Source organism: Annulohypoxylon maeteangense (genome assembly GCF_022496945.1).
Source record: "Annulohypoxylon maeteangense strain CBS 123835 unplaced genomic scaffold GGS22scaffold_15, whole genome shotgun sequence".
NCBI classification, from domain to species: Eukaryota; Fungi; Ascomycota; class Sordariomycetes; order Xylariales; family Hypoxylaceae; genus Annulohypoxylon; species Annulohypoxylon maeteangense.
In genome coordinates this window covers 334,954-357,671 of record NW_025953262.1, presented here as the reverse complement: position 1 = coordinate 357,671, position 22,718 = coordinate 334,954, and the positions used below count along the sequence as shown (strand labels likewise).

The window sequence follows — 22,718 nt, the reverse complement described above, 5'->3', positions numbered from 1 at the left end:
GGGGTGGGTTGGTAGTTCGCGACGCGGCTTTCGGCGCTTGGCCTTTCTTCAATCCGTTTGGCGGCATCTTTAATAGTCGAAGTTTGATCTTTAGCAAAACTGAGGAGAGTTTATTTGTCCATAACAGCGTGCAGGATCCCGTACCCAGAGGGAATTGTGATACTTGATCGAAATAGACTGCTTTGTTGCTGGCAGTATAAATGCAACAGATTAGTGAGTTCGCAAAGGTGTATGAAAAGCGGTGTCGGAGAAGTCAAAGGAGTGACATTTTCATTCAAGACAAACAACCAAAAACCCCCCAAGAGAAGTCAAAGGTGTCTTCCGTTCTCGTCAGCACTTATCCCTTCTTTTTGCGATGCGAACAAATTCAAGTACTGGGTAGGTGTTAGAGAAGAGGGGGGTTGAGTCCGCGTCCTATCAAAAGTCGCTATATCAGATTTCGATTGGTCTAAGAAAGCTGCTCGGGTCATAAACCTGGGCACCTGCACTACATACTAGTGTACCTATGTACGTATTGGCGATAAGATAAGATATGCAAGTTATGTGGGTCGATTATAGCAGGCTTCAAGGTTACTAGGTCTACCTAGTAGGCACTAACGAGTACCTCGTCAAGTAGGTAGTATAGAATATATACATGTAGGTACCTACCTAGGTAGTAGGTATGTAAAGGTCTAGAGCCATCTTTCACCGAGGAGTCCTCAAATTCACTAGAAATGTTCCTAGGTAGATATAAATCCTATCATGGACACAGGTATTTTAAGATAATGTTCTTGTTTTGAGAAGACTGGTATATGTACTATGGCCTTCCCGTCCAAAGATATACAACTAGTACGCGCGTATCCTTTTGATCCAGAGGGATCAGAGTCGCGATTGACCCGGCGACCCTTAATGATCAAGGTCTCAGTAAGAACAACATGAAAGAAAAAAGAGATAAAAGAGCAACTAAATGCCGAGCAAAGAAGCAAATTCATATCATGCCCTCGACGATGCCTCCCGTGCGCCTTTTGCATAGCCGCATGATTCCACATAACGCCTTATGCATCCTCAGTACCAATCGAGGAAAATTGGTTTGCCTAACTCCATTGCTTGCCATAAACTGAACGCCTCATATGCTGTCAAGAAGGTCGAAAATGCTTATGCGTGTATGTGTGGATCAAGAGGCAAGGCATCCGACTTATCTGCCTCCCATTCCCAACCAAGGAGGGTCCAATTTAATTCCTTGCGCCAATGAAGACCGAGGCCCTGTCCACCGCCGCAAGATCCTTCACAAGCTCCAGTGTTACCGCACACGTCGCGAGCCCGGTCCTCGGAAGTCATGCCGCCTGTCAAGGGCATGCGACGGCAGAAGACGACCTTACCCATACGAGAGTGAAGTATACCCATTGAACACATAGTGCAAGGTTCGTGAGTTAGGTAAAGTTCGAGGTCATGGCAGAGATAACCATCAGGGCTAGGGTGGTCGGCGTCGAATACGAGCTGCTCGTCGTGCAGTAGGGGCTTGTCTTGAAAGCACTCAAACTCCATGATTTGCTCCTCCGACTCGGATCTGTTCTCAGACCTCACCAATTTCTGCGCTACCATGCTAATAGCTCGAAGAGCTGCATGAGCCATGGGATTTCCAGTTTCACCAAAACAACCGTGTTTATGCCAACGGGCATCACCTGCAATAGCGACAATCTGGGTCTTCTCCTTTGCCTCTACCTTTGACTTAGAATGAGATTGAGGCTGAGTTGTCGACTGTGAAATATTTAACTGCTTCATGTCGTTTGTGATGTCGGCGCTAGGACTGGCCATGCTTTCACCGTCACTATTGGTGGCATCCGACCCTTCACTAAACCCCTCGCTACCAGCTTCCTTCTCATCATTGGCCTCCTTTTGAGAATCGGAACCTTTACCGGCTTTCTTTGCTTTTCCCGAGTCGGATCTTCCAGGAGTCGTTCGCTTAATGATAACAGCACCAATTGGTTCGCCCATGCCAGCCTTCTGGGCCTTCTTTGCAGTTTGTTGTGCCAAAGCCATCCAGATCGCGGCATCACGAGCAACGAATGTCTCGGTTCGTGCGATAGTACTGGGATGCGGTCCGAGTGGATTATTTTTACGATAAATGGACTGCCAAAACTCGTGCGACCACATGAGAGCTTGGGATTGGGAAGTCGGTGCTAACAATGGTACTGGGACCTCACCCAACCAAACTTCGTCATTCATGCCTTCGACGACACGAAGTTCTTTCTCGAGCTCTTGATATGAAAACTCCGTCTTGGGGCCAAGAACAATGTATAGCCATTGTGACTTGGCCATGTGGATAGTTCGTCCATTGCCTTCGTTCACGAACGCGTTCTTGAGATGCGGGGGGAGGTCGGCAGGCTTGATGCATCGGCGAAGATGCGGGAGGTTTCGGGCTCCATCGTTTCCAGAAATGCGCTTAGCAACCCTATGGTTGGCGATGTTAGCTATGCCAGACAACATAGAGCATTCGAGGCAACTTACTCGAAGATGCTGGATACACTTTTCTGAGGCGCACGTGTAACATAAACTTGGCAAAGCGACAGGTAATCGCGGAGCTCAAGAATTGTCTTCAAAGGTACCAGTGTTCCCTTGGTGATATCAGATGGGAGTAGACGCTTTGTAATGGGGTCGAGCGTCTCAACCACGGCCTTCGTGGTATCGCCCATAGCTGAAACTCCAGGGCGGATAAAGCGTCTAATCTGATTAAGAATCACGATGGGTGGAATAGGCCTGGGTTTGAGATGGATAAGGTAAGCAGGGCGTTGAGGAATATTATTCAGGGTAGACTGGTCGTTCAGACGGAAATATCCTGAGTCAGGATCCAATGTTCAGGTCGACGCGATTCAGATTAACACCGAGGGATGATCCAATTGTTAACCATGGGAGAAGCTCGAAGCATAATGCTCAAAAGGCGCGTGATACACAGATGAACGGATAAATAAGCGGAATTGTAGTCAAGAGGAATGCTCGCGGATAACTGGAAAGATTGCCCAGGTGATTGTCTTCAAGGATGAGAAAGTGGAAGGTAAAAATCCCGAGGTAGGCAATGCATAAATAGAAAGGAACAAACCTAACGTTGGAAGTTGAAGTTGTTGCAATTTCGAATAGGTTGTAACTTAATTGAGGTGGAAGCAGCTCAGTAGAAGGGTAGCTCAGTGGAAGGCAAGCTCAGTAGAAGGCAGCCAATGTTGTGATGATTTTTTTTAATAATGAAGGTGCGACCAATACTAGGGTGGGACAAATTGGAAGATCATAACTAGACCCTGGCAAATGCTACAAAGTTAATTCGCTGCCTTGCAGCTATCATGTACGTACCTACCTAAATTAGAGTCGGGTTTTAACATTAGCGTCGATTTTAGGGAAGTCGCCTAGAAAGGTGACCATCCGTACCTTCGCTATTACCTACCAGCAACATTTTTTGTAGCCATATTAAGCCTTAATTGAACGAGTAACTTTCCCCACATGCGGGGTTTATCGATTAACTCTATTTACGTCAGGTTATATATCATGTATGTACCTAGGTACGTACCACCGCTTAATACTGATTTGTGACTCGTTCTTGCCTCAGAGGAGTACGTGCCGTGGTGTATAAATCACATATATTAATGTGCACTGTCAGCCTGTCCTATTTGCATGTATAATTAGGTATTACTAGCTATTTAAGATGTACATCATACATGTAGATTAAGTATGTTGTGACTTATGTACCTACTAGTATGTGTACTACATAGGTAGGTAAGTATCCTTTGTCTACATACGTCATAATACCTACTATGGAAAAGTCATCGACGATATTCGGTTACCATCACATGTTCTTCCCCTTCTCTTATTTTTCTTCCCTTACCTCTTCCCTCTCTCAAGTTTCCCCCTTCTCTACTTCTCTACATCTGTTGAGCTACACAGTGTGTAGCATGCAGCATTTAGCTCGCTTTCCAGGGCCGTCCCTGCTCATTTGCATAATTCCTATCACCGAGGCAAGGGTTAATCGTGGGGTTTACTGCTCTTGATTCGCTCCCCCACTATGAGGCTACGCGACAATGATTGGGGCGATGGGTTGGGACGACGTGTGTGTTCCCTCAAGGAGACCGGAGGTCTTATCTCCTCCCTCTTATTTCCCCACGAATGCTGCGCTCTTGATCCAACACGTGCGTCCGTAACCCGAGAAGAGACGTTTCTGCGGTATTTATTGAAACGGGACTATACGTCCATCTACAGATCTGTACTGTGTATGTACATCTCTTAATAGCTCAGAATTTATATTGGCAGTACCGAGCCAAAGCGCAGTCCGCAGAACTGTCTAGTCAGCATCCCTTCCCCAGTTTTGGGTTGCACAACTTACAGCCGAGTCTTGGGTATGAACTTTGGAACGCTATAAATACAAGATACTACATAAAACTACTACGACCCATGGCCATGTGACGAAACTGAGATCGGAGTGAAGAAGCGGATCTTGACTTTTTACGTTATTACTTTCACGTGAGTCTATACCGAATTGGCCTTGTGTTGCTATTCAACAAAAAAGAGCTTATTGAAGCTTCGGCTCCTACAGCTATTGGATCTTATAGTTCTGCTGATCTCAGATCGCGAAGGTTTGCTACTAATTGGCCCCCTGGGGAAATATTGGGGCAATCGTCTTCAGCCCCCGGAGCAAATGGTTGGGTACATACAAACCATTGTCCGACGGCTCTCTTATATCATAGATACCTCTTAGGTATGCATGAAGTCCAAAAAAGAAGCTATCGCCAAGACGGATCTCCGGTAAATCTCTCATAATACTCAAGAGGATGAAGCCATGCCGTCGCACTGCGTAAGCCACACACTCGCGCCCGTCTCGGCGCCGAGAACACAATCTAAAACTAACATGGGAATTGGGATAAGCTGAATAGAGATATCGCCAAGTTCGGAGTTATGTTGAGTGTTGTGAGTTATGAAAAAGGGGCAGGTCAACCAAATCTGGACAGCCCAATAAGGAAATTGTATGCCTACTAAGCTGCTAAACTGGCCGAGCTTCGCAGTCCCACGCTTCTCGCACATGTCTTCTCAGCAGCTTAATAAGTGTAATTCTCATTGCGCGATAAATACGATTACGTCGCAGACTCCCCAGGCACCACCTGGGATTCTAGATCAACGAATCAATCGTCGTAGCACTTACATGGCGTACATCCTAAGACCTTCTCCGGTCGGAATAGACAGAGATCCAATGGTAGATGGACAATATAAGCGGGTGTAATTGCTGTACATAGTAATCGAGTAATCGGTGTATATTCACAAACTTGGAGCCTCGAGATGGATGGCTAAGAATGGCTAAGAATGCGTGGTTTGTTGGCGATTGCCTGCCTGAAGACCTATATAGGATTCTGGGTACATCCATAGTAGTAGCTTATACGAGGCACTTTGGAGCAGTAGGCTTTTCTTATACATACGATCCTGTCATCCATCCTCCACGCTGACTTTTGCGACTTGGCTCTCCGTAACTGCACAGTCTGCACAATCTACACTAACTAAGACGCCTCCCAAACTCAAGTGCCTACCTATTTAGCTTAGCCTTGCTTCTTGGCTCTAACGCTTAACTATATCTCATTAGTGTTTGAAGACAGCCCTTCGGTGAAACTATAACTTGTTTCTGTGCCATCCTATCAAACACACAGGTGGTCTTAAATCCGCTTCGGCCGCCAACTAGAAAACAGAAACACCGAACCAGCAGTCCCGCAAACAATATTGTCGATCTCAGCCAAGACGCTCAGCCTCTAGGCTTATCTGTCTCGAATTCTCGAAGTGAGGAAACAATATCTTTTTCGATCTTCATCAGCACCAGATTGGCTTGGCTTTTCATATCGAGGTAGCCTGCCAAGGTTGAAACTGAGCCAACTGTTGAGTGCAGCCCCATAGCCATCAAACAGAGCCTAGAGCCTTACCAAGTTCCCATATTACGACAGCTTGCGAAGACGTATGTAATTAACGTCAGGGACGCCGCAACCGCTGAACCGCAGACAGTACCTTGGAAAATCGACATCATACACATACCTCATACCTCATACCTCATACCTCATACCCACAGCCCACAGCCCACATATATCAACGTTGTCGACCCACAGATAGAGGAGGGGTGCCACTCTTTTTTATATCATATCAGCATATTCGCCTTGCCTCCGGAAGGAGAGGTGATATCACACAACCGACGACGAACCTCGAGAAGATTCGAAGATCCGAAATTTTCGAAAACTAAATAATACCGACAAATATTCATTTACTTCGATTCGCCTCGATTTATTTTTGTGTCACATTTCAACGTCACTTTTGACGTTACATCCCAATACTTCTTTCTTCGTTTACTCATATATTTTGTCTCTTTTCTTTTTTTGCTTCGCATTCGCACGCGGCTTTGTGTACAACTTGCACCGCATATCGGTCCGTGGTGCGTTGTGCGTGGGAAGAAGTGAAGCAATTGAATCGAGTAATGAGATTTACGCCTCACCCAAGAACCGTTAGACGACATTCGACTTCTGCGTTAGTGGCAACACTGAGGGAAAGTTTTCAGCACTTCAGTGCTCTAAGTGCTTTAGTGCAAGCTTGAGGAACCGACCAGACGGATACGACGGTCGGAAGCTCCTGTCAATTGGCACAGATTGGCAAGCCTGTGGAAAAAAAAGCTCTCCAGGGCTACTGCACAATTACATTACCTTACCTTCTAGCCTCATCCGATTCGCCGGTTTCGCTTCTGCTGATACTACATAGTACCGGTGGTAGTACTTCTAGGTGCTACCTTACTGCAGGTTCCTTACCCTCCTTCACGTTCCTGCCCTTAATATTGGACATATTGGACGGTAACCAATCTACCGTAACTCTTGGTATCGACTCTGTTCGCACTAGCGGTCTGCACTAAAAAAACCTTAAACCAGCTAAGGTTAAGACCCTGAAAAGTCCGAAAGCAAGACACCCACCGGTACCTAAGTTGCTGGGTTACTGGGTTACTTTTAGTTACTATGACTCCTCGTCTGCACGTAAAGGGACCTGGTCCTCTAGAAGTTGTTGCGCCAGTTGACTGCAGCATATCAACTACGCACCAATATTCCAACAATCCTCAAGGTGAGTAAGTCAAGTCAAGTCACTGCACTCAATCATTCAATGGAAAGAAAGTTTTCGAAAATAACCGTTTGAAAATTTAATCTTTTCTTGTTTTCTTTTTTTCCTTCCTTTCTCCGATTCATCATCGTCATCATCATAACATTGCATTTCCTCGTTCCCTATCAAACGAATTAATTCCATTTCCTTATTTTTTCGTTTCCCCTTAATTTCATCGCACAACATTCGTCAAGACCTAAGCAAAGTACCTTGCCTGTCATAAGACTTTCCATCCCACCTTGAATCTCCTGTTTTTGTAAGTTTGCATAAAACTTGCACATCTGCACTTTAGTGCCTCACACCTCATTACCTCACATTTTAGAGCCCCGTTATCGGTTACATTCATTATTGAAAACAGCAACTCATTTTCTGCTTCTCTTATTATAGATCGCAAACCCGTTCGCAGACAATCTCAGTCACAACAATCATCGCTTGCCAGAGCGGCGATGAGCAACCAGCGGATAGTTTCCGGTTCAGCAATTCCTCGATCAATCCCGACGCCGCCAGAGCAAGCCATTGCAAACAACTCGGAACCTGACACGACGAGTTTCGACGCCAACCTGGCTACTGCTACTATCTCCCGTGATGGCGCATCGGCAACACCACCTACGCCCATTTCTCTAAATGGTGACAACTTAGCTATATCCCATCATAGCACTCCGAGCCATCATGGCCTTGCGCCGCCTACGCTCAACAACCTTCCACATGTTAGTCTTGGTCCAGTGGCGCATCCCCATGCGCATCCCTCCTCCTTGGCTACCGCGCTCAGGGCCCTGAACGATGGGCCTGGAGGAGCTGCCTTCCGCGATTTTCCCACGCCATCATCTAACGATTCTCCATACACGAAGAGTATATCGTCTACTGCTCCAGCTTCGCCTAGAATGTAAGTTTTCCATTTCGTCCAATTTCGCTTTCCATCTGCTGCTCGAGCATGGCATGTATTAACTTATCGGAATAGTCCCCCCGTGAGACAAAACTCCGGTTCCCAGACCCCTCGAGTTCGACCTCATGCTACAACACTCAGTATTCCTGGAATGACACGATCGCTCATCTCTCCCGACGGAAAGATAGCTGACAGAGATGTGGCCGCAAAACTTGTCATCATCATGGTTGGCCTCCCGGCCAGGGGCAAATCTTACATTACCAAGAAACTTCGAAGGTATCTTGCCTGGCAGCAACATAATACTCGGATATTCAACGTGGGTAAACGACGACGTGGTGCCGCCGTGACCTCGCCAACCCTGCATCGAAGGGAGGATTCCATGGACATCCCACCTCAGGCGGCTACCATCTTGGTGAATGGTGCTCAACCACCCGAGTCTCCCGTTCGAAAGAAGTCGTCTCCCTACGACCAAGATGGCCCTGCTCCGAAACCGATGGATCAATCCGCCAAATTCTTCGACCCCAACAACGAGCAAGCGTCCAGACTGAGAGAGGAGATCGCCATCGATACTTTGAACGAGCTGCTTGATTACTTGATCAGCGGCGGAGGCTCCGTTGGCATTCTCGATGCCACCAACAGCACACTCCATCGACGACAGAATCTTTTTAACCACATCAAAGCCAGGGAGCCCAAGCTAGGTATTCTGTTCATCGAGAGCGTTTGCAAGAACCCCAATCTCCTAGAAGCGAATATGCGCCTTAAGCTTTCCGGTCCTGACTATAAGGACAAAGATCCCGTCAAGTCATTGGCAGATTTCAAGGAGCGTGTCAAGGCATACGAAAGTGCCTATGTGCCTCTAGGTGACTTCGAGGAGGACCACGAGATGCAATATATCAAGGTAAGAAAATAGCAAACATCAGACGTTACGGTTATGCATATTAATAATGATGGCAGATGACGGACGTTGGCAAGAAGCTTACCCACTTCGGATTAGGGGGCTTCCTGAGCAGCGGTATCGCTCACTACCTATCCTCGTTTAACCTGTCCCCGAGACAGATCTGGCTCACCCGGCATGGCCAATCCGCGGATAACCAGCTTGGCAAGATCGGAGGCAACTCGGAACTAACCGATCGTGGCCATCAGTATAGTGTAGTCCTATACAAATTCATCACCCAGAAGCGCATGGAGTGGTTGGTAGAGCAGAAGGACAAGGTTGCGCAATCCTCATTCCCTCCTCTACCCGGAGACCAGTCGCCTCCTTATCCCGACTTAAGCCGGGAGCTCGACGAGAAGAACTTCTGCGTCTGGACATCGATGCTGATGCGCAGTATACAAACTGCCCAGCACTTCGAAGCAGACGAAGACTACGACGTCAAGAACTGGGAAATGCTCAACGAGCTCAACGCAGGCAAATTCGAGGGCTTGACTTACGAGGACATTGCTCGCACTCATAACGACGAGTATAGGAAGCGTAAGATGGACAAGCTCCATTACGTCTACCCTGGGGTTGGTGGCGAGGGTTACCTCCAGGTTATTAGTCGTCTTCGCGATATGGTACGAGAGATCGAACGAATCAAGGATCACGTGATGATCATCGGGCATCGTTCGATCTGCCGTGTCCTGATGGCTTACTTCATGGACCTTACCCGAGATGACATCGCGGACTTGGACATGCCTCTTGGCATGTTGTACGCCATAGAGCCCAAGCCGTACGGCATCGAGTTCCACGCGTACAAGTACGACGAGGAAAAGGAATGGTTCAACGAGGTTCCCGGTTACAAGCCTACGAGGACGGTCGACCGTAGTGCCTAAAGGGCACTTCGTTTCCGCTAATCAGATACCCATGGAAACAAACGACGCACAAACTTCCACTCACTCACTAACACCTACTCTGCATTGTACAATAGATATTTTCTCATTCATCATCCAGGCGAAGGCGGCAATGATACCATGAGAAACGGCGGGCATTTTGTCTTCGGGGTGAATCAATTTCTTTCACATTCCCTTTGTGTTTTTCTCTCCCCTTCGCCTTCTTTCCTTACCGAGACAGACTTTCTCGCGAGAAACGGCATAGGTTTGCATGTCCTAGGAGTTGGGTTTTCGGGGTTCGACTAAGGAACGGCAGGCAACGGGGTTCAACGGGTTCACGGACGGTTCATAGGGAACTATCTAGCCGTGGTATAAAAAGAAGAAAGGGACTCTTCCTCGCGGAGGTCGCACGCGGTTTTTCTTTTTTTACTTGCTCTTGCTCTTACTTACACTCATAGATCTGAGTAAAGGGGCTGTGGCGAGCCAGGCGAGGCGAATCGCATATTTTCACGGCGCGGCGCGATGGCTCGGCTCGTTAAGTGTGGCTAGTGTAGCACCTGATAGACCTTGAATCGGTTTAAGGGCTCGTTAATATACAGATCTCACTTAAAACGTAACGTTTCCATGCTACGCGCTTGATATGATAGTGCTTTAAATAAATCCGTAGGCCGTAGATTAAACGAACGAGTCAAGTACCAATACTCGCGAAGTACAAATTCGCCTCGTACGCTAGCCGTCATCGTCGAATTAATATAATAGGTAGGTGGTAATTAACCAAATGTTAGTAGCACATGATTTCTTACGGACCGTTTACGACGTCAGCACGATAATATCTTACCCAGGCTTTTATACAGTCAGGGTATCACGTCGCCTATAGGACAACGCTAAGCTTACCAGCCCATTTGACTAATTATAGCATACCGGGATAGTATACTTCATAGACGAACATTCGTATACTCAATATACAATCAGCGACAAACATGTAACGAGGACACGCAACGAGGATCTCGTCACCTACGCGCTAGCAATGGAAAAGCCAACGAACAAAGTCACGACGAATATCACGCACAACAACCAAAAAAAAAAAAAAAAAAAAAAAAAAAAAAAAAAAACACCGCAGAAGTGCTATAGACAAGCTCCTATTGGTTCAGGTAGTCTCCTACCAGCGAATAAGTAGACCAGGTACTCTAGGTATGTCATGTCCTTTAGCGCCGCGTAACGTAACCCTTTGCCGTAGAATCATAACTGCCGTAGCCCTTCGTGCTAGTATTATAATTACAAGTCAAAGCCCGCCCCCCAGTCGATCCCGATCCCATTCCGTTCTGTTCCGTGCCAACCAATTTCGCACTTGATAAAAAAGACTTGAGAAATAACGCCGGTCGTGAGGGTTCCGGGTAGCAGCGGCTTGTGGTATGGCCCTGCGCAAATACGCCCGTCCCGTGAAAGATAAGCAAAGCCCTTGATTGTGTGTGTGGGTTGGTAGTTTGGTTTTTGTAAGTGTCGTACACGAAGAGGAAAATCATTCTCCGATCTTCGCCTCCGTCTGGGTAGTCGAGGTCGAGGTGTGAGGTCCAAGGGTCAGAGCCGATGTTCAGGGAGATGCAGATAAGAAAGGTAGTCGTAAGGTCATGCTCGTAAGGTTTATCTTTTCGTCATCATAGGAAAATGGAAAAATGGGAAAAAAACAACAACGATGAAAAAGCAAGGGATATATCCATCCGGAATGATGTCGAAGCAAACGCCGTGCTTTCCTTTCGTACTTGCTTTCTCGTAAGCGGTCGTCATAATTCATAAAAACAACGAATCCAGAAAGTCAAAATATCACCGCCGTCGTCTGTTTTCCGGCTATGTTCCTCCTCTTACTATTCGGTTGTTTGCAGCAATTTCTGTTTATAAGGCTTCACCAAATCTCCACTCCGGATTCTCGTTCTCATTTTCATTCTCGAAATCGTAGTGAGAGTTCGGTTTGTGGTAGAAGTGGTACTGATCTGGGATACGTGGGACTGAGGGGATACCACGATTTACGTCAGGTACGATGCGTAGGGATGTAGCTTCTCGAGATCGAGCCAACTCTTGCGCTGCTTCAGCTTCGCTCATCGACGTCGAATCTTGATGGATGCTATCCGAGGATCGGCGTTCACCCTCCATCTCCCAAGTCTCAAATCCCAGATCTCGTGATCGATGAGAGCCTGACTTGCCACGCTTTCTAAGCCTGTTACCTTCTCCCTTGCTGCTGCCCGAGAGCGTCCTGCGTGGCTTGGGCTGAAAATGTCCATGATGTTGGTAGTCGGTGCGTCTGTTGCTAACCCCCGGCGGTGTCGGGGAGGGCTCGCGCATACGCACCGGTCTCTCCTTAAGATACATTGTACCGCCGACAGACGTTGAAGGCGGTAGGCTGACCATGGCATCTGACATCTCCACATCTCTGGCCGAAGACGGCATCTTGCGTAGCTTCTTGGCCACTCTCTTAAGTGGCTGGGCAAAGGATGATGATGTTGTAGCTCCTGGTACTTCGGGACTTCCCACTTCTTCCGTGTCTACTCGATTTCGCTTACGGCCACGAAGAGAGTTATGGCGAGAATTATTGTTTTTAACTGCATGATATAGCTCGTCCTCATGCTCATGCTCTGGCTCTAGTCTCATGACTGTTCGTTCTCGTCGAGTTGCTTTAGTCGGACTTTGGAATGAGTTCGGTGACTCGACAAATTCTATAGATGAGATACGTGGAGTCTTTGGAGTGCAAGGCGCGGAGCCCGGGATTGTAGGCATTTGTGGTATCGGACGACGCTTATCGTCGCGGGCTCCTGGGCCGGCGTGGCGAGTGGATTGTATGGCATGTGACTGGAAGAATCCAGAAGCCATCAATTGGCTGTACGATTGCATGACATCCTCCCGGGTCGGGCGGTTAGCACCACTGCCGAAGTTGGGCAGCTCCGGAAGATTGTGGTAAGGTATCTCGGGGTGTGACTTAGCCGCTCGAAGATTGTCCAATCTTGGAGAGAGCGGTACTTCCTGCAAGCTGGTGTGCTTTCTCACAGAGTCCTGTTTGTGGGAGCTCGTACTGCTGCGAGAAGACGAGGTCCATCTCAATGCCTCACGGACACGTTCGAAGAAACTGGTAGATTTTCTATGGGTTATGATGCGGTCATGTTCGTTGGTTTCTGGCACACTGCTCTCGGAGAAGGGCCGGTGGCGGCGCGGCTTGCGCGGCTCGCTTTGTGGCATAGGCCTGTCAGTGTAGAACTGCTTCTCATATTCCCTTAACTCCTCAGGGCCGAGATATTGTGGCGGCGGTGTAGCGCTGACTCGGTCGTTCATAGACCCCTCCAAGAAGCGTGACATGGGTGGACGAGAGCCGCCATACTCGGTCTGAGGCCTACGAGTATCTGAGGCCATATTGCAGCGACTATATTGATGGCTTCAAAGATAGAAGTTGAGTGGTGGAAGAAGTCATTCCAAAAAGCGGTGGAGGATGAAGCCAGAATTGGGATTGAGATTTGTGAGTTTTGTTTACTTTGGCTAAAAATCGACCAATACTCGTTTAATATCTACCCTAGTCGGTAATTGCATGTGGGTCGGGGGGCAACGGAATCTGCAACTTGGAGATTGGGGTTAATTAAGGTAGGTACCCGCCGAACCAAGTTTGAATAAATGGTTAATTATTCGGTAATAGCAAGGTAGTATCTACTGTGTACCTATGTACCTATGCACCTACAGATATACTGACAGTACGAACAGGTACCTAGCTACTTTGTCACATTCGAGATCCACTATCCGCTCTAGTGCGGATCATCGCGGATTGACTCTTCTCGACCACAATAATCTATGATCTATCGCCTTGGTTTATTTACGCCTCGGCCATCCCTTGATCTAATCCGTAGCAGAATCAACAAGCTTCCAGGGTTCATATCAGCAAGTCATTCCCGAAATCCACTATGTCCCGTGCTAGAAACGAAACTGGGAAATCGTTTCATTGATCCAAATCTAGATCATTAAGCGAACTGAACCAAGTTGATACTGTAGTCTGTAGCCCTACATACACATGGCATCGAGTCAATATTGTTGCTCCACCCAAGATATTTCTTGACTACTGTTTTCTGTTCTTCAGAATACTCCCTGATTCCGGGCAGGTTTAGTTATTGGCATGCTTCTCGAAGCTGACTTGAAAAGAAAGACAAAGAACAGGGGATACAATGGGGAGTTATCGGAGTGAACTACATACGTAAGCTTGGGGAATAGAGAATATTCTCTTTGCTTCCGTTGAGGCCTTGCTCTCCCTACCGCGGTAGAGGTATGTGATTGTTGATCACATAATGAACTGCCTTGCTACGAGACCAATATACACATCAAGAATCTGTTTTCATGGGAATCATGACGCCTGTAGAATGCCTTGTCGCTAATTTAATGGATTTTCAAGCTGAGCCATAACATTCGCTACTTGGCCCTGGGAATAATTAATATAAATATGTATCCTTAGCTTCAGAAAAACTGGTTTATGATAAGGGGCTGAAGAGGTACATATCTTGCCTGACCTCTACCTAAGTTTGGTTGATACTGGACCGCAACAATTCTAGGGAGGGGATATATCAGCAAAATAGTCCTCATTCACACATCGCTAGATTCCATGTTGCATTATTTAAAAGGTGTAGATTTTTATCTCCATATATATACAAAAGCACCGCTGTTGGTCACTTAACCCCCGAAAGTAACACGTGAAATTCGGAAGCTGAGCCTGAAGGGTCAGCTAAGTGGCGACCTTGGTATCGCAAACACCCAGACATGCTTACAACATCAAATGTTGTGTCTTCAGCAAAACCACACCCTGCCAAATCGGCACCGTCCTATAACCGTCTGCCTTGTTGCGTGCAGAACCTTACGACCATGGTGAACTCTAGTGACCTCAAGTTATAAACCCCCTATACATCCGAAGGAAATTTGCATAGATATTGCAAGGCATCTCGTAACTAGATGTCTAATATGCTGGAATGGTGTATACAATATGAATGAGTGATGGGATCAAATGGCGAAGACAAAAGAAAGGAAAAGCGCCAGCAACGAGGATGGCCCTGGAATATATACAAAAGCGAGGGCCTAAAAAACCATTGGCGCCGTTAAACGCTTAACGCCAATGCAAACATACCCTAAGCATGGTCATTCGTAACATCCATGAACATGCTAGAATTACTACGTGAGAGATTCGGGGAAGACGGCTGTTCTTTCTGAGCCATCGGCACGCCTGTAAAAGGGGACCCCGGGATAGTCGATCGACGGGCGATCGCCATTAACATTGCGGCCTTGCTGAGTGCTCGTCGTAAGCTCATCGATAGAACGTTTCATGGAACGCGGCTCGGGTTGGACATAGGTAGGCCTAGAAAGTGCTGATATGGAACAGGATCGGTCGGAATAGTGGCTTGGTGACATCTTCGGGCTGTTCACTAGCGACGAGAGAGAAGGCATAGGTCCGATAGATGACGCAGTAGGAGGCCTGGGGGGAGCTCGGGAGAGAGGATATGGAGCAGGAGGGTTATTAGAAATAGTCGAGTAGCTCGCCGACGATCGTCTTCTCATCTCCTGATCGCTAGCAGAGTCGTAATGTGGATAACCAGGGTTTACATAACTAGGTGATGGCGGTGGAGGCGGGAAGTTGTTACTCTGGGGAAACATGGGCGCAGCAGGAGACACTGGTGTAGATTGACCAGAAGTCGGCGCAGGTCCGTAGGGCTGAGCGAAACCAGCGTTTCCGCCATGACCAAAGTTAAGCATAGTCGAAGGTTGGGGGCCGCCGTTCTGGTACAGAGGGGGAGGAGGCGGGCCATACTCGGCGTTCGAGGGACGTCGCTGATGATCCGGAACGTAGCTGGCTCTATCCATGCTAGAATTACTCATGGAACGGGCGCGGTAGGTTTCCGGAGTCTGTGTTCGGTTCCGACGCCTGGCATATTCGTCTTCTGCGTTATTGTCGTATTCACTGGCAGCATTTGCCTTCGTGTCACGTCGCCTCATGCGCACATCACGTCGGATACGGACACGGCAACCTTGCTCTGCAACGGTACGACTCAGCGACGTACTCTCGGTCAGGCCAGGGAACTTCTTCGCGCTATAGACAATGAAGTCGGTCGATCTAAGATCCATGCGGTGGTTCGCATTTCCCGCATTCAAATCCGACATGCCATCTTCGTGATCCTGGGGTGGAGCATCGCGGTCCTGGTCCTGTTCCTCCTTAATCAACTCATATAGACTAAACACTAGTCGATAGCGTCCTTCGTGTCGAACTGAAAGATCCGGGAATAAGAAGTAACCAGCCGGGTCAGGTCTATCGAGATAACAGCATCCCGACACAGGAAATCCAGTTAGAACGGGAGGTGACGTAGCCGCGGGAGTTTGTACCCTTCCGTGAGCCATGGGACGCGCGTGCTCAAGCGATGCGTAACAGAAAAAGTCGACATTGTAATCGAATGTAATATCTCTTGCTCCTTCAAAATGCTCTCCTTCAAAGACTCTCAAAGTGACAACAGGCGGCGGGTCAACAGGCCGACGATCGGCAGAAGCTATTTCTCGGTCAGTCACAAATTGAAACTCGTTATTGGCCAGAAACGTGGCGAGCGGTTAACCATACATTTGGGACCAGAACCACATGCTCTCGCACGCTCGGGCTGCTGCAGAACTTCCAATTGGTACCATAGATGCCTACCGCCCTTAGTGATGCGGTGCTCTCGGGCATACATCCTGCTGTCAGCTTGGGGCGCCATGGCGTTGGCCATGTTTGACTCGGGCTAAATCATAATCAAATATCAGTTTTGAACGATTACCGTCGAACGTGCCACGGCGAGCTTAACGGTTTAGAAGGGGATTTCGGATGAAAATCAAATGGGATTGAGTTTGTAAATAAAACAAAGTTGTGTCGCTAAGAATCTTATCGGGATCGGTTATTATTGCGACGTACCTGAATGGGAAGCATCTTGATCATATGCTGTATTCTTCCCTTTTTAAGAATAAAATAAAAATAGGTTTAATAATGATGAGTTGAATTTAAGGCGTTGTCAAGCCTAATCCTACCGGCAATCCAACGGGACCCAAACGTTCGGACCGTCAGTTGAAGCAGGATCAGAGCCAGAACCAGGAAAATGGGATTAGGTCTAGGTTGCTGGCGGACATAAATGAAGGAAACTGTCTTGGCGAAAGCAGGAAGAAAATTCCGTCAAATTGGGTCGAGGATAAAGTTTGTTTTGAAAGGAACCCGAAGCGCTGGCTTCTGCTTCTAGCGCGAGGCAACTCGAGAACGATGCAGGGCGATCGGCAGCAAATGACGGGTTCGACGGTGGTTGACTGGTTTGACTGACAACGTTTTTTAGCGACCTTTACCGGGAATTTGTCTCGACGTCCTTGATTCGTGGATTGGCGCCGAAATTCTACTCAAGTTCGACGGTCTGAACTATCCTTTATTTCGACCTTACCGACGACGAGAAGTAAGCTCACAGGCTGTGAATCTGATGGGCCTGGTTGAGTTTTGTCGTCAGGATGATCGGTCGAAAGTTTAAAGTGTGTAGAGTAAAAAAGAAGAAATGAGCCGGGCCAGGCAAGCAAAGAAGGGAGAGGCCAGTCTAGCGTGGGCTCTAAGTGGGCTTGGTTTGGGAAATCAGAAAGCGTGGGAGCCACTGAGAAGCAAGAGGGTGTCCCAGCAGCTGCCCCAAGTTACTAGTGAGATTTTTTGGCAGATTGGGCGATAGCACGAGTACTGGGGGAGGGACTGGCAAGAGCAAGGGAGCTGGGGAGGTGGGCTTGGGTTTGCGATGGCAGGTAGACTTGATGGGATTGGCCCGAGCAAATCAACCGGGGTGGTACGGGAAGGTTTAAAGTGGTAACCGGGATGGCAAAGTGGAGATTGATTGCGTCTGGTTCCCTACCTGTGGGTCGAGTCTCGCCAATGAGATTAATCATCTATAGGATGGTGTGGGTTCTAGTGGGATAGAGTGGATAGAAAACCCCAAATCCTTCCCTCGCTTGATCCATGTCTGGGAAAGTCATGCTCACAGTGTTCACAGTGCATCCTGACTGCATCCTGAATGCAAGCTGGGACCAATAGGACCAACAGCCAACTCCAGGGACAGGGATATAAGGAACTTTTTGTCCAAGCGGCTTGTATAAGAATGGAAGGTCCTCCACCCAATTTCACGCCGGCCAGAAATCCCCGAACGAGTTTCATTCGTTAGCAATCATCTTGACCCAGTCCCGCCTCCTTGGACCGGAGACGGTGTCGAAACGTATAGTCCGTACTGTATATGTATACATCTGATCCGTCATCCATTACTGGGGATTGATGTGTGTCTAATGGTGCAGGACCGCAGCGCTGCAATGTGTAATCCAGTGGAACCCAACTAGGCGGCAGACCAACCAACAACATTGAACTCTTCCAGGAGCCAGGAACTTTTTTCTTTCATTCATCCGAAGTTTGAACGGCTGAGCAGTTCGCGTTTTAAAGAACTTTTGTCTTGAAAAATAAGGCACCAAGGCTCAATTCTTAATAGGTTCTTAGTAGGTTCTTAGTGGCTTCTTGGTGGCTTCAAGGGTCTTGGTAAAGTTGATCTTGATTAGCGGCGGCGCCAAAATAGCAGACCCGTAAACCCGTGGACCCGCGACCCGTCCTGCCGTCTTCTTTCCCCCATTAATACTTATTACCGTAAAGGCGGGAGGAGCCGACATTACAGTACGCAAAAGCACGGGCTACCTGTAGTAGTACGTACTTATGACTCGCGTAATTCTCATCCCATACAGACAATGATCCTACATGTAAGTATGTAACTACTCTGTATTAAATTATAGGTTTTATCCACGGGAATCGTATAGTACCAACATACCTACCTAGTACCTAACCAGCTAACGTACGAAATAATATTCTGATGAACCTCGATGGAAATAAAAGAAAATATGTGGCTATCCTTACCTTTTTGTACATACTAATAATATTTGTGGATGATTATCAAACATCGTGGCAGTTAATGAGACGCTGTTTGCTTTTCTTTTCTTTTTTTCTTGCTTCTTTTCTATTATATTCTTTCTCTTCTTCCCGGCTTGCCCAACCAGCTTCTAGCGTGTCTTGCACGTACCTAACTATGTTTGCGTGGAGATCATGTTGGTGGAAATCATTTATGATGAGTCGTATTTTACAAAATAGAAAATAGAAAGGTACAGAACGGATGTACATGCCATGTGTAGGAGTAGCTCACTAAACCCATCTTAATCTCACCCATAGCCTGGAATGGTTCCTCGTCAATATGTACAGCATATTTCGTAAATCATCCGGTCCACGAGGTATCCATGCTGCCCAGGCTGTCAGTTCCCTACATGGAACTCATGAAACAGGGTTACAACTTCAGAATTACCAGTCTTTACATATACCAAATATTTATGATATTCAGAGCTTCTTCATATACATCCACAGCAGTTCATTAGTAAGGGCATCAAGCTTACATCTAGAAATGTAGCAAAGTCTGCCGCGTATCCTTTGTATGTAAGTACAAACGTATATAGGTAGGTACCAAAGTATTCAATGACAACTCCGAGGAGATAGCACCAAACTCGTCTAATATCTTACAATCCTTGATACAGTATGTATACCTGAGCAAGTAAGACTATTATGTGTTTGTTACAGCTCACAATTGTACCATCCTGCCAGCCCACCAGTTTGCCGAAACAGGGCTGCTTAAGTGGCTTATCAACTAGGTATGTAGTAAGTATTAAAATAATTTCATATGCAAACCCCTTCTAAAGCCTTCGAGTATCGAGTATCTAGGATCTTCAAGCGCCATCTGTGCTTCAGATCATGTACCGTTGCACTTTCGGAGTCGCTACCGAGGTGATCCCCTTGATCCCCTTTTCCCGTCAGTCGCGAATCATCAAGTGTCATGTGCGGCGTCCCGATCAAAAGCAAAATCTGGGTCTATTCGCGTCTCCTACAATGCAATAACTACGATCAATACGTGGTAGTTGCCCTATGTAGTATGGAATACGCGCCCCACGATCAGGAACGGAAGCTTTCGCGTGGAGAGGAGTTGGGGACTTAAGCTTTCGGCGGGCTTCTGAACCAACCCTGAATGCGTTGGAAGTTACCGAGACGGTGTCCTGTTAAGTTCTTATGACACGTTGACAAGCGGTACTTAAAATGCACTCATCACCATCTGATGTCAACATGAGACGACATCTATCCCGTCGCCGGCACTTTGCTAAGGTTAACCTTGGGGTTGGGAGAGCCGCCTAATAAGAGTCCGGGGCAAACCAGAGACACCGCTGTTGGGATGGATCGTTAGAATTAGTTCGTTGATCCGCTGGTCCGTTAGTTCGTCCTACTATGTACGATTTTAGTTTCGATCAAGGCTGCATCTATCATCGTGATAGGTTATGTCCAGATCATTGCCTCACACACGTACGGCCGAAACCCTGTCGGTCCTTTCCTCTGGGTATACCTACTGACTCGACAGCACCATATATCCAATTATTTAACCAGTAAAATTGCTCACTGTCCTACTATTACGCAAAAACCAGCGCCCCAAACGCCACGGAGCCCAGGCAGCCAGGTTAGCGGCATCAGTTGTTCCAAGCGCGCTGATGCTGTACCTACTAGACATTCTCAGATCACTTGGGCATCAGTCGACAAACTGAAAACGATGACGAACGCAAATCTAAGCGGCTCATATCATTAAAATTACCAGAGAACCAAGTTGAGTTTCCGTATGTCTCAAATCATCGCCCCTAAGAAACAAGGTTATGCAGAACAATTCACTGGGCTGATCTCCAGACCACGTGCTAGCTGTCTCGAAGCATCATTTCCGCTCCGAACCCAGCCGCGACATGTCTGCCATGTGCATATGTGCCCTTATTGACTTCGGTGATCGACGCGAAGCTCCGTTGACGATAGAACCACGCGAGAAAAGTCAACGCCAACGCATAGAACAACACAAAACAATAGCTTCGAATTGCCGAACGAGAATACGAGTACCTTCTATCGACACTCGTAATCAAGCTACACCATCTATATTAAACTAGCCTCATTCTAGTAAAAAAAAATGAAAAACCAGGCGTTCTAAACATGCTACCTAGCAGCCCAGTAGGCATCGTTTAGAAACACCTAGCGCTTTATGGCGTTCTGCCCTTAAGAGAACTTACTTTACCTAGCGACCTACTAGGAGAGTCAAACGTGTCGATCTCTAACAGGAAATAGGAGCCAACCACATTTCACAGACAATAGTATCAATTTCATTCTAGCAATAGAACTCCGAGCCGCCTGCGACCTGCACCGGCTACCTACATGAGATGTTCACTCGAATACCAACAGGACTAACGAAGTGGCTAACATGACTAGTCACCCTTTCTTACCTGTCGTGTAGCATCGTTCGCTTCTTTCTACAGCTGCGAGTTACTAATAGGATACATTGACCTTCCCGGGCTACCTAGCACAGTCTTGTCCACAGCAGATTGGAGAGTGGCCGGCCGTCATTAGTCGTCTTACATCAGTAAGATTCCGTCCGATAACTACCACAACATGCAAATAGGTAGCCGACCATTCAATCCTATTACGCAGTACAGTAAAATTCTACGAGTTCTCGATACTCGTCGGTGCCGGCATCGGTTGTGGCATTCTCCATACCCAACTTTCCGTGCCCAGACCACTCTGCTTGATGTCCGAGATGCGGCACAGCAACCAAGAACGTTACACTAGATCGATTTCCATACATGTGGAAACAGGGAGCTTAGACCCTTACTTGATTCCTGGAGAATAAATTTCGGAGCCGACGTTGCTAAAGGGGCTCGTCTGCCAGAACATATCCCTCCTCCAGTCTACGTTGCTCAACTCAGACATGGAGTGATTCGTCGTCATCATACTTGTCTAGAGGTCGAAGCCCTCCTGGCTATCTGCATTTCCCACGTTGCACGGCCATCTCGGTAGCCGAAACTAGTTTGTGAGACGTTTGGTTGGCGGTCAAACATCACTCACTCTCATTTCATGTGCTAGGCGCTAACCGTTCTCAAGAAATGTCAATAATCAGCTCGGGAACATCGCCTCAAACGATATTAGATTATTCGGTTTGGCTGCTAGGTACCTACTTTACGCCCCTATCAATTATAGTAGCGAGAGCAATAGCGCATCGTCCATTGTAGTATATCAAGTTACTACACGCCTACCTAAACTCAGGTAAGTAACAAGTAACCCTCCCGCCTGGGTTTTTCGGCTGAGCGTTCCCACACGGACTCATATTTACTCTCTCATCCTGTGTCCATTCCCCAAGTATCCCTTCTCGACTTTCGCTCCTCTCGTCTCTCATCCCAAAAGTAAAGATTCTTTTCTCTACCGGTCTTTGCTTCTGTCTCCGTCTCTGTCTTTGCCTCTTCCTGTTATTCCTTGACCGTGGCATCAACTGCTGCGGCCACTCAAAAACTGGGTCGACCCATCTCTCAGGGGTTCGGAAGGGGGACTTCACGTCACGCCATTTATATCTCAAGATGTATTGCCAACAGTGAGCCAGGACACAGACTAGCGTAAGGACAATGACTACGCAGATGATGGCAACGGCCATCGCCGTGATGAAAGCCTTCGGGAAATCAGCTGGTACAGGCATATCGGTCTCCTCTTGTTGTGCGCGACATCGCCTCACGCATATGAGAATAGGGAGGATAACGATGGGAAGTGACACCATATTTGGAATGTTGCGATGTCGAAGGTACCCCACGACGATGGTAGAAAGAGACTTATGATTGTTCCACTATGAATTCGGAAAAGACGAGGTATTCAAAGCCGTCTTAGATGTGTGAGGAGATACCTAAGCAGGTATCTGCTTCGACCATAATATCTGATGAAGTCGCCAAACAAATCACCGATACACTTAAAATAAACGGAATGTTCTCT

General features: G+C 47.4%; 5 protein-coding genes across 5 annotated transcripts; 1 reads left to right on the top strand and 4 right to left on the bottom strand.

The window, feature by feature from the left end:
• Positions 1 to 657: 657 nt before the first annotated feature.
• On the bottom strand, positions 658 to 3,302 carry GGS22DRAFT_45052 (uncharacterized protein). The gene is made up of 2 exons (XM_047967112.1): positions 2,488 to 3,302; positions 658 to 2,431 (listed from the first exon to the last, which is right to left on the bottom strand). The coding sequence occupies exons 1-2, from the start codon at positions 2,670 to 2,672 to the stop codon at positions 1,135 to 1,137; spliced, it is 1,482 nt and encodes a 493-aa protein (XP_047816319.1). The 5' UTR covers positions 2,673 to 3,302; the 3' UTR covers positions 658 to 1,134.
• A 4,142-nt stretch (positions 3,303 to 7,444) lies between these two features.
• On the top strand, positions 7,445 to 10,432 carry GGS22DRAFT_45030 (bifunctional 6-phosphofructo-2-kinase/fructose-2,6-bisphosphate 2-phosphatase). Its single transcript, XM_047967111.1, has 3 exons — positions 7,445 to 8,011; positions 8,087 to 8,909; positions 8,966 to 10,432. Exons 1-3 carry the CDS (start codon positions 7,575 to 7,577, stop codon positions 9,821 to 9,823), a joined length of 2,118 nt encoding a protein of 705 aa, XP_047816318.1. The 5' UTR covers positions 7,445 to 7,574; the 3' UTR covers positions 9,824 to 10,432.
• A 1,094-nt stretch (positions 10,433 to 11,526) lies between these two features.
• GGS22DRAFT_45020 (uncharacterized protein) lies at positions 11,527 to 13,317 on the bottom strand. Its single transcript, XM_047967110.1, has one exon. The coding sequence runs from the start codon at positions 13,214 to 13,216 to the stop codon at positions 11,711 to 11,713; it is 1,506 nt and encodes a 501-aa protein (XP_047816317.1). The 5' UTR covers positions 13,217 to 13,317; the 3' UTR covers positions 11,527 to 11,710.
• Positions 13,318 to 14,770: 1,453 nt separating this feature from the next.
• Positions 14,771 to 17,007, bottom strand: GGS22DRAFT_45012 (velvet factor-domain-containing protein). Its single transcript, XM_047967109.1, has 2 exons — positions 16,437 to 17,007; positions 14,771 to 16,368 (listed from the first exon to the last, which is right to left on the bottom strand). Exons 1-2 carry the CDS (start codon positions 16,579 to 16,581, stop codon positions 15,005 to 15,007), a joined length of 1,509 nt encoding a protein of 502 aa, XP_047816316.1. The 5' UTR covers positions 16,582 to 17,007; the 3' UTR covers positions 14,771 to 15,004.
• A 4,756-nt stretch (positions 17,008 to 21,763) lies between these two features.
• On the bottom strand, positions 21,764 to 22,672 carry GGS22DRAFT_44981 (uncharacterized protein). The gene has a single exon (XM_047967108.1). The coding sequence runs from the start codon at positions 22,507 to 22,509 to the stop codon at positions 21,994 to 21,996; it is 516 nt and encodes a 171-aa protein (XP_047816315.1). The 5' UTR covers positions 22,510 to 22,672; the 3' UTR covers positions 21,764 to 21,993.
• Positions 22,673 to 22,718: the final 46 nt, after the last annotated feature.